At 33.6% G+C, this 12,164-nt stretch overlaps 1 protein-coding gene across 2 annotated transcripts in view; it reads right to left on the bottom strand.

Annotated features, from left to right (window-relative positions):
• LOC107453018 (nuclear pore complex protein Nup205) overlaps positions 1 to 3,695 on the bottom strand; it is a 100,221-nt gene extending 96,526 nt beyond the window's left edge. For both annotated transcript variants that reach the window (XM_043044863.2, XM_071184022.1), the window contains exon 1: positions 3,450 to 3,695. In XM_043044863.2, the coding sequence (XP_042900797.1) occupies positions 3,450 to 3,480 (31 nt within the window). In that variant the 5' untranslated portion in view covers positions 3,481 to 3,695. The remainder of the gene's footprint in view (positions 1 to 3,449) is intronic.
• Positions 3,696 to 12,164: the final 8,469 nt, after the last annotated feature.

Raw genomic sequence — 12,164 nt, forward strand, 5'->3', positions numbered from 1 at the left:
GAAGATTTTGCCTTTACAAGGTATTTGTCCATCTTACATAAGTCAGGGGTCTGTCTAGGTTTTTCTGAAAGGTACCTATTTTGTGAAAATTTAGACATAATTTGTGAAAAATTAAAAATTATATTACAAAATCAATACAAAAACATGGTAAAAATATAGATTTATCGTTTCTTAAGGGATACAAAAATAAAATTTTAAGAAAAAGTATTTTGTGAAACTACCGTTTTTCCTAAAGTTGAATTTGTGAAACTACCGTTTCACCTAAAATTGAATTTGTGAAGGTACCGCTAAGCGGTAGTAAATTCGGCCTGGACAGACCCCTGNTTATAGAATGTTTTTAATGCGAGAAAAGAAAAATATATGCGAGATTCTCGCGCTGTAGTGAAAACACTGGGATGTATTTTTTTTAAATGCTTATTTTTTGTTTTTGGTACAAAGTTTTGTTAATAAGTTTATTTACAAAAGTGAGAAGGATGATATTGTTTTTGCTGTGATAACAGTTCATCATAATTCTGTTCTCCAGGGTTGCCACAGAAAAAAATAACCAAAATAGTTGCTTTTAGTAGCCTAAAGCATGAAAATAGTTGCCTAAATAAGAACAAAAATTCAGCAAAAATAAGACTAAAATTTTATTAAATGACTTAATTGTCATATACCATGATACATTTAGTCAAGTTGGTGGCAAATACAATAGTTTTTTTTATAAACGTTAGTGTTCTAGCACTAAATTTTTATACAAAAAAATTTGTATATTTTCAGAAAATATAAAAATATTTTTAATTACTAGAATTCATTCAAAAAATACTTTTTCATTAAAAAAAACACACTTTTTCTAAAAAAATTTCCCTTTCATCAATAATTGATTTAAAGGTTCATGAAACACAGTCATACCATTCTGTGAAATTTGAATCTAACAAAATTTTTTATGAAGTATGAATCTAACGATATTTATGAAACATGAATCTAATGATATTTGAATCTAACAATATGAAATTTGAATCTAACGATATATCAAAATATTTTGAAATTGGTCCAGGAAAAAAGCTTCTTATAACATAAAATTTAATTGTAGCATTCAAACAGTAATCCGATTCAGCACAAAACAAAAGTTAGACAAAAATCAAAATCATAAATCGATTTCTCTTAGCCCTAAGTCTGCTAACTTCACATTTTGTCCTGAAGACAACTGTACTTCTTACATTTGAAACAGCAGATGAATTGTCTTTGCATAAAGCAAGAGGAGAACATACTATTCCAAAATTACTATCAGAAGTGGACAAAGCTGAAAAATGTTTACTAAAAAAATTGAGACAGTAAAAAAAAAATAGTCTTCCAAACTACTAATTTTTTTAAAAAATTGCTGGCTCATCTAATAGAAATGAAAACTTCTCAGCTATGGTATCACAATTGGGATGGGCAGTGAAACCAAAAAGAAAAATCACATGTCTGAACCAAAATCAAAAACAGCTTCTACAGTAATATTTTTACAAAGGAGATAAAAAAAAGGCAATAAAATTTACTGCACAGAATGTAGTCAAGATAATGAGACGTGTTACAGTAGATGGAAAGAAAACGTTTTGCCCAGAAGAATATCTTCCGAATGAACAAGTGATTTCTGATTTCAGCAGAATAAATGGAAAAGGTATAGATTTAGATACTGTGAAAGAAGATGAAAATGAATACGAAGACCATCTTTTAGTAGTTGCCACTGAAGAAAATGAGGTTTGTTATGTTTTTAATTTTATATATCTTTTATTTATTTAATGTTTTCAACAGTTAACAATTTCTTAAAAAATATAATACAGCTTTTCAATAAATTTTGGGATTTTCAGAGATAATATTTAGGCAATAGATCAAAATTTTTGAAGAAAAGGAAACTGAACTTCATCCTCATTCATTTTATGCAGTAATGTATAACAGAAGATTTTAAGGACGAAAAATTCTAGAAGACTGTGGAAATGATTCATTCAAGATGAAATTTCTAGGCTAGTGAGAAGCTCAAAAGTTTAAATGGCTGATATGTGATAACTTTGACACAGTATATTGAAGAGCCATCTTCTTCGGTCCTATACAATTATGCGGTGTGGATCCTTTTACTGTCCCAAGCTTAAAAGGCATCCAACTGTTATTCAAGAAACTATTAAATAAATAATTCACACACATTTTGTAACTACAAAACAAATGTTTTACAGCATTACCTTTATGTACTTTTGTTTTATACAAATTGTATATGTCAATGATAATAAAATATTATTTTAATGGATAACCAACAAGATTATATACAATAAAATGTTAGAAATATCGGTTCTTATGGTGAAATGTATATAGAAAGTAAAGTGTTTGAATAAGTTGCTTCGAGAAAGAAAATACCAAAATATGATATGTTAAAAAAATGTTTTAATTTATTTAAAGCTAAATGCCTCAATAAATATAACTTTTTTGAATAGACTAATAAAGGAGTAAAATAAAGGTAAAAAAATTATTTCCATATATTTATGCCGCAAAAAGTTATGACAGTTAAAATATAGGTAAAATTTGAAAATTTTCAAGTTTCAACTTCAAATAATTAAGAGCGCATTAAATATGCCTCAATTATATAATTTTTGAAAATGTTTTTGTATATCTTTCAAATGACACTTCATTTACCATGGCAACTAGAAGGGGCAAACTATAGTTAGCCATTTAAAATTACATAAAACAGCAAAAACACCTCTTTTTACGACTTTCAGGGACCCTCTGGCAACAACTTACCACAAACTTTTTACCCATTTCAATAAGTTCAACATCCTTACTTTTCAGATATTTAAATTACTTGGAGGCACTTTGTTTGCGCTAAGAGCTGTGGGTCATTGCAATTTCCATGTAGTGCAAAAACGCTGAAATTTTCCTGCTTTAGGGGGCCATAAAAAATGAACAACTCAACTTTGGGGCAAAGAATTTTAGACTTTGTTTTTTGACAAAGTATATAACAATTAGTAATTTTTGAAGAAAATCTGAGATTGCATGAATCACCCCACAATGTTAGGTGTGACAGTTTCTCAGATTCTTGCTCTGAATTCTTAAAATTTATGAATAATGACTAAAAGGTCAATAATCTAATCTTTGAAGTTATGTAATGAATGTAGACATTAGACTTTAAAGATATTTAATAGACGTAGAAAAAAAAATGTTGTTACATAAATTCTCGAATAGTACATTTTTAAAGATACATAAATGTAAATAGTACATTTTTCAATAAACAAAAAATCTTAGTGATGCATTCATAATAATTGTAATAACAATGTTTCGAGTGTGGAATACGTTCGGAGCTATTTCTGCACTTATTAACTGAGTGATGACTATAAAAATACAAAACTGCATGCATAAAGAGAAGGGAAGTTATTTCGTAACTTCTTTTTAATTAATCATAACTAAAATACTATTTTTATTAGAGTAACTAAAAAACATACTCAAATTCAGCACAACGTTTTCGGAATTCATGTTAATAACTTATGTGATACATTAAATATAAATCGGCGTAATTAAAACTTTCAAAAGTTATTCGGCCATAACCGCTAAAACATAACAATACTTGCAAGCTCGCGGTTGACAAAAATGTATGGTTGCCATTAGTATATAATCAATGTATTTTTATCTTTAGTGATGTAGATACTAGGCCTAAAGTTAAAGGGAATCTTTATCTTTTGAGTGGCAATGAAATTTCAAGACGGAAGGGTTAGTCCTACGTCACCGAATGACGACACTAACGAAACTTTCCCCAACTAGAGCCTATATTATTTATAAATTTGGTTCTTTTTTTTAAACGCTGTACAAACTTTAAAAGGAATTTTATTTCAATTTAAATAAATAAAAAAGGCAGTGGACTCCTATCAAATATCCAATTATAACATTTAGCGGCCGCAATTAAGAAATGATAAATTTGAAATGATATGATAAATTTATAAATAGTAATTAAGAAAAATAATTTTTAGGTGGTAGATGTTAACTTGTACAAACTGAGTTCTCCTAAAAAAAAAAGTGTTATAATTTTGCTTTCAAAAATGAAATTAATGGCATTTTAAAAAATTTTTAACGGTATACACATACAAGGTGATTCTAAAATCATGAGGTAAACCTTGAGGGGAGGCAAAACAAACCATATAAGGAATAAGAATTGTACAGGAACTCATGACCAAACCCTTATGAAAAAATCAAGGTATAAATGAGGTATAAACGAGGTATATTTTAAAGGTATAAAGAAGGTTGTTATTTAAATACGTCGCTGAGGTTGAAAAGGGTGCAAATGAATACCTCAAAACCAACCTCAAATATACCTTAAATATACCTCCAGAGGTATATATGCTTCAACTTGAGGTGTTTAATTTTACATCTGGGGAGAGGTAGATATTTACTACTTTAAAGTGTTTCATTTTCAACCTTAGGTTATTACTTATCAGCCTGAAGTATATTTTTTTACACTTGTGGAAGTATTTATTCAACAACCTAAGATGTGTCATTTTACACTTCTGGTTTTTATAAATCAGCCTCAAATGTATTTTGTTCTACCTCAGGTAATTATTTTTCAACCTCAGGTATACAATTTTATGCTTGTAGAGGTATATATTTTTCAACCTAAGGTGGGCCATTTTGCACTTCTGGTTGTTATAAATCAACCTGAAGTGTATTTTCAACACTTGGAAAGGTAATTTTTTATTAACGTCACGTGTTCCACGTTCTACCTTAAGTTATTATTTCGTAACCTCAAGTATATATTTTTGTATTTTTANAGACAAGCAAGCTCGCTGCAGGATTGAGGGGTCCTGGGTTCGAATCCCAGCAACGGTTAAATTTTCAAAAAATTTTCTTTTTTTTTTTTGCTTGCTTTCAATTATATTCTATTTTTCATGTGTTTTTCGATATTCTGGATGTTCCTGCATGGAGGGAAAATTTTTTTGTTATTGCTAAAATGGGGAAAAACTGGAGAAAATCCAGGAAAATCAGTTTATTTGCTCTTTTTCGACTTCTATTGTAACATTTTGGATATTCTAGCATGCATGGGGAGTTTTCTGTGTGTGAAGTCCAGCAAAGAACGCGTAATTGAATAATAAAAAAAAAAGAATAAAAAAATAAAATGACTCGAGAAAGGATCAAATTTCAAGACCCCCTAGCTCCCTTTAATATCAAGGTATAATTTTCAAACTCGGACCCTAAGTAGGGGTCTATGGTCCAAACCAGGCTGCTGAAGATAATTTTTATAAGCCAATTAGGGGGATCACAGTGGGCCCCTAATGGTATATTGCGAAGATGAGAGGAGAGAGCTTTTGAAGCGAAACTGTGGTTGGCTTCATGTATCACCGTGGACTGGAAGGTAGGCCACCAGACAAGCAAGTTCGCTGCAGGGGGACGGGGTTCTAGGTTCGGATCCCAGGGAGGGTCAAGTTTTCTAAAAAAAGAAATTTTTTTTTCTTTTTTTTAAATTATATTATTTTTTAATGTGTTTTTCGATATTCTGGAGGTTGCTATATGCAGGGCATGTAGGAAAAAAATTTTTATTGGGAAAATGGGAAAAAACTTGAAAAATCCAGAAAAATCAGTTTATTTGTTCTTTTTCGACTTCTATTGTAACATTTTGGATATTCTAGCATGCTTGGGGTGTTTTCTGTGTGTGAAGTCCAGCAAAGAAAGCGTACTTGCATAATAAAAAAAAAGAACAATAAAAGATGACTCGAGAAAGGTTCAAATTTCAAGACCCCTAGCTCCCTTTAATATCAAGGTACAATTTTCAAACTTGGACCCTAAGTAGGGGTCTATGGTCCAAACAAGGCTGCGGAAGATAATTTTTATAGGCCAATTAGGGGGGTCACAGTGGGCCCCTAATGGTATATTGCGAATATGAGAGGAGAGAGCTTTCGAAGCGAAACTGTGGTTGGCTTCATGTATCACCGTGGACTGGAAGGTAGGCCACCAGACAAGCAAGTTCGCTGCAGGAGGAAGGGGTTCTAGGTTCGAATCCCAGGGAGGGTCAAATTTTCTAAAAAAAAAATTTTTTTTTCTTTTTTCAAATTATATTATTTTTTTAATGTGTTTTTCGATATTCTGGAGGTTACTATATGCAGGGCATGTAGGAAAAAAAAATTTTATTGGGAAAATGGGATAAAACTTGAAAAATCCAGAAAAATCAGTTTATTTGCTCTTTTTCGACTTCTACTGTAACATTTTGGATATTCCAGCATGCATGGGGTGTTTTCTGTGTGTGAAGTCCAGCAAAGTAAGCGTAATTGAATAATAAAAAAAAAGAATAAAAAAATAAAATGACTCGAGAAAGGTTCAAAGTTCAAGACCCCCTAGCTCCCTTTAATATCAAGACATAATTTTCAAACTCGGACCCTAAGTAGGGGTCTAAGGTCCAAACAAGGTTGCTGAAGATAATTTTTATAGGCCAATTAGGGGGCTCACAGTGGGCCCTTAAAGGTATATTGCGAAGATGAGAGGAGGGAGTTTTTTTTGAAGCGAAACTGTTATAGGCGTCACGTATCACCGTGGACTGGAAGGTAGGCCAGCAGACAAGCAAGTTTGCTGCAGGATGAGGAGTCCAGGGTTCGAATCCCAGGGACGGTCAACTTTTCAAAAAAAAAAATTTCTTTTTTTGTTGTTTATTTTAAATTATATTACTTTCTTTATGTGTTTTTCGATATTCTGGAGGTTCCAGCATGTCGGGAAAAATATTTTTTTATAGGGAAATTGGGAAAAAACTGAAAAAATTTAGGAAAATCAGTTTATTTGCTCTTTTTCGGCTTCTCTTGTAACATTTTGGATATTCTAGCATGCATGGGGTGTTTTCTGTGTGTGAAGTCTAGCAAAGAAAGCGTAATGGAATAATAAAAAAAAAGAATAAAAATATAAAATGGCTCTAAAAAGGTTCAAATATCAAGACCCCCTAGCTCCCTTTAATATCAAGGTATAATTTTTAAACTCGGACCCTATATAGGGATCTATAGTCCAAACACGGCTGCTGAAGATAATTTTTATAGGCCAATTAGGGGGCTCACAGTGGGCCCTAAAAGGTACATTGCGAAGATGAGAGGAGGGAGATTTTTTTGAAGCGAAACTGTTATAGGCGTCACGTATCACCGTGGACTGTAAGGTAGGCAAGCAGACAAGCAAGTTCGCTGCATGAGGGAGGGGTCCTCTGTTCGATTCCCAAGGACGGTCAAATTTTCAAAAATTTTTACTTTTTTGTTTATTTTGCATTAGATTATTTTTTTATGTGTTTTTAGATATTCTGGAGGTTCCTGCATGTAAGAAAAAAAAAATTTATTGAGAAAAATGGGAAAAAACAGGAAAAATCCAAGAAAATCAGTTTATTTGCTCTTTTTCGACTTCTCTTGTAACATTTTGGATATTTTAGCAAGCATGGGGTGTTTTCTGTGTGTGAAGTCCAGCAAAGAAAGCGTAATGGAATAATTAAAAAAAAGAATAAAAAAATAAAATGGCTCGAGAAAGGTTCAATTTTCAAGATCCCTAGCTCCCTTTAATATCAAGGTATAATTTTATAACTCGGACTCTAACTGGGGGTCTATGGTCCAAACACGGCTGCTGAAGATAATTTTTATAGGCCAATTAGGGGGCTCGCAGTGGGCCCTAAAAGGTATATTGCGAAGATGAGAGGAGGGAGATTTATTTGAAGCGAAACTGTTATAGGCGTCACGTATCACCGTGGACTGGAAGGTAGGCCAGCAGACAAGCAAGTTCGCTGCAGGATGAGGAGTCCTGGGTTCGAATCCCAGGGACGGTCAACTTTTCAAAAAAAAATTTTCTTTTTTTTGTTGTTTATTTTAAATTATATTACTTTCTTTATGTGTTTTTCGATATTCTGGAAGTTCCAGCATGTCGGGAAAAATATTTTTTTATAGGGAAAATGGGAAAAAGTAGGGAAAATCAAGGAAAATCAGCTTATATGCTCTTTTTCGACTTCTATTGTAACATTTTAGATATTCAAGCAAGCTTGGGGTGTTTTCTGTGTGTGAAGCTAAGAAAGCGTAATGGAATAATAAAAAAAAGAATAAAAAAATAAAATGGCTCGAGAAAGGTTCAAATATCAAGACCCCCTAGTTCCCTTTAATATCAAGGTATAATTTTTAAACTCGGACCCTAAATAGGGGTCTATGGTCCAAACACGGCTGCTGAAGATAATTTTTATAGGCCCATTAGGGGGCTCACAGTGGGCCCTAAAAGGTATATTGCGAAGATGAGAGGAGGGAGCTTTTTTTGAAACGACACTGTTATAGGCGTCACGTATCACCGTGAACTGGAAGGTAGGCCAGTAGACAAGCAAGTTCGCTGTAGGATGAGGAGTCCTGGGTTCGAATCCCAGGGACGGACAACTATTCAAAAAAAAAATTTCTTTTTTTTGTTGTTTATTTTAAATTATATTACTTTCTTTATGTGTTTTTCGATATTCTGGAGGTTCCAGCATGTCGGGAAAAATATTTTTTTATAGGGAAAATGGGAAAAAACTGAAAAAATTCAGGAAAATCAGTTTATTTGCTCTTTTTCGACTTCTCTTGTAACATTTTGGATATTGTAGCATGCATGGGGTGTTTTCTGTGTGTGAAGTCTAGCAAAGAAAGCGTAATGGAATAATAAAAAAAAAGGATAAAAATATAAAATGGCTCGAAAAAGGTTCAAATATCAAGACCCCCTAGCTCCCTTTAATATCAAGGTATAATTTTCAAACTCGGGCCCTAAGTAGGGGTCTAAGGTCCAAACAAGTCTGCTGAAGATACTTTTTATAGGCCAATTAGGGGGGTCTCAGTGGGCCCCTAGAGGTATATTGCGAAGAGGAAAGGAGAGAGCTTTTGAAGCGAAACTGTGGTAGGCATCACGTATCACTGTGGACTGGAAGGTAAGCCAACAGACAAGCAAGATCGCCGCAGGAGGGAGGAGTCCTGGGTTCGAACCCAGAAACGGTCAAATTTTCAAAAAATTTTCTTTTTTGTTGTTGTTTATTTTAAATTATATTATTTTTTTATGTGTTTTTCGATTTTCAGGAGGTTCCCGAATGTATGGAAAAAAAATTTTATTGAGAAAAATGGGAAAAAACAGGAAAAATCAAGGAAAATCAGTTTATTTGCTCTTTTTCGACGTCTATTGTAACATTTTGGATATTCTAGCAAGCTTGGGGTGTTTTCTGTGTGTGAAGTCCAGCTAAGAAAGCGTAATGGAATAATAAAAAAAAAAAGAATAAAAAAATAAAATGGTTCGAGAAAGGTTCAAATTTCAAGATCCCCTAGTTCCCTTTTATATCAAGGTATAATTTTCAAATTCGGACCTCAAGTAGTGTTCTATGGTCCAAACAAGGCTGCTGAGGATAATTTTTATAGGCCTATTAGGGGGGTCACAGTGGGCCCCTAAAGGTATATTGCGAAGATGAGAGGAGAGAGCTTTTGAAGCGAAACTGTGGTAGGCTTCACGTATCACCGTGGACTGGAAAGTAGGCCACCAGACAGGCATTTTCGCTGCAGGAGGGAGGGGTCCAATTTTCGAATCCCAGAAACGGTTCAATTTTCGAAAACTTTTCTTTTTTTTAATGTTTATTTTAAATTATATTATTTTATTATGTGTTTTCCAATATTCTGGAGGTTCCCGCATGTAGGAAAAATTTTTTATTGGGAAAATGTGAAAAAACTGGAAAAATTCAGGAAACCAGTTTATTTGCTCTTTTTAGACTTCTATTGTAACATTTTGGAAATTCTAGCAAGCTTGGGGTGTTTTCTGTGTGTGAAGTCCAGCAAGGAAAGCGTAATGGAATAATAAAAAAAGGAATAAAAAAATAAAATGGCTCGAGAAAGGTTCATATTTCAAGATTCCGTAGCTGCCTTTAATATCAAGGTATAGTTTTCAAACTTGGACCCTAACTATGGTCCAAACAAGGCTGCAGAAGATAATTTTTATAGGCCAATTATGGGGGTCTCAGTGGCCCTCTAGAGGTATATTGCGAAGAGGAAAGGAGAGAGCTTTTGAAGCGAAACTGTGGTAGGCTTCACGTATCACTGTGGACTGGAAGATAAGCCCCCAGACGAGCAAGTTCGCTGCAGGAGGGAGGGGTCCTGGGTTCGAATCCCAGGGAAGGTCAAATTTTCCAAAAATATTTTTTTTCGTTTTGTTTATTTTAAATTATATTATTTTTTTATGTGTTTTTAGATATTCTGGAGGTTCCTGCATGTAGGAAAAANGGGTCCTGGGTTCGAATCCCAGGGGCGGTAAAATTTTCGAAAATATTTTTTTTTGTTTTGTTTATTTTAAATTATATTATTTTTTTTTATGTGTTTTTAGATATTCTGGAGGTTCCTGCATGTATTAAAAATAATTTTTATTGAGAAAAATGGGAAAAAACAGGAGAAATCCATTAAAATCAGTTTATTTGCTCTTTTCCGACTTCTTTTGTAACATTTTGGATATTCTAGCATGCATGGTGTGTTTTCTGTGTGTGAAGTCCAGCAAAGAAAGCGTAATGGAATAAAAAAAAAGAATAAAAAATAAAATGGCTCGAGAAAGGTTCAAATTTCAAGACCCCCTAGCTCCCTTTTATATCAAGGTATTTGAAAGTTTTACAGCGGCCTAGGCCAATAGGCTCATACGCCAAATACAATGGAATACATTAAAAAAAGGTCAACATACCCTTATATATAAAATACAAAAAATATGCCTAGAAGAATCGGGATGGCATCAGGCCATTTACATAAATTAACATAGTAATAAAATGTTTAAAAATATCAGGTCAACAGACCCTTATATGGCAGGTCAACAGACCCTTATAGCCTTAAAAGTTGTCCTATTTTACATAGCATTTTGCCTTTGGCAAGGATAGTGACAGTTCGAGGAAGGTATATAATAATACATACCCTGAGCACCAGTATAGCTGGGGTAAAAGTAACAAAGAGACTTTGCTCGACAGGGTTCTACAAATGCGACAACTATCAAGCAAAGGTGACACCAGAGTGATTAAACATTGAAAAAGTTGACGAGCTGGAGACAAAAGTACAACAAAAAAAACTTACAGTAGTACAATGTAAAAAAAACCACCACCAATGTTTAAAATTTGGAATTAAAATCAATCAACTTATCATTAGCTAAAAGGACAAGGGTAAAACCATTAGTCAGACCAGCTGACACAATATGTAAAACCAATTTTAAAAAATGGTAAAGCATTTAAAATCTGCAACAGGATAAAAGTAAACACGCTCCGAAGGCAAAAACGCACAGGGGTGCCGAAGAACAGTATAAAATCTGAGGTACATGACTTAAAAGACATTACAATAAAACAGGAGTAAAAAAAAAGTAAAAATACAGTTTAAAACAAACAAAACCTGTAAACATGACAAAGCAGACTAAAAACAAGACAGTTATAATAAGATGGTAAAGTAGTAAAATGGTAAAGTTGGTAAAAATGGGCAAGTGGTCCAGATAAAAGGGAGTTTGGCAAGGCGACAATCAATAACAAGATTAAAAGACATTAAAAGTTGTTATTATTATTTTGGACCAACACCTCCTCGAGCGTAGTTTTAATAATTTGTTTAATGATATTACGGCAAATGATACTGGCAAAAATTTGATGCTCGTTCTTCTAGAGGAAGTGTTGTTGTCGGAGTGCTCGGAACCGAGAACAGTGATATAGAAGATGTTCTACTGTTTGGGGTTGATCGCAATTGTTACATTTATCATCCTTATTGAAAAACTTCCTTTGGTAGGTCCCGAACACTCCGTGCCCCGTCAGGTATTGATTTAAGTAGAAATTTGATTGAATTCTTGTAGTTGACGGGGTCTTAATAAACTTAAAAGTCTGCCGGCCCTTATTAGAATTGTACCAATTGTACTGCCACCTTGCCATTAGAATCCGCTTGATTTCGGTCTTTGCTTGCCTAGGGATCCTCAGAACTTGGAGATCTATAATCTCGGAGCCAATGGCCTCCTTAGCTGCTTCGTCGGCCTCCTCATTGCCCTGGATCCCCACGTGGGCTTTAACCCAATTCATTGTAATACCTCTGTGCCAATATGTTTTAATATTTTCAATCAGTTTTGAAATTGGTTCTGGGTCAGCCAGGGCCTGGAGGGAGGACAACGAGTCTGAAAAAATGGTAGCGCTATTGATATTATTATCATTGATCCAGATAAAGGCGGATCTG

The sequence above is a fragment of the Parasteatoda tepidariorum genome, chromosome 1 (assembly GCF_043381705.1).
Source record: "Parasteatoda tepidariorum isolate YZ-2023 chromosome 1, CAS_Ptep_4.0, whole genome shotgun sequence".
Classification (NCBI taxonomy): domain Eukaryota; kingdom Metazoa; phylum Arthropoda; class Arachnida; order Araneae; family Theridiidae; genus Parasteatoda; species Parasteatoda tepidariorum.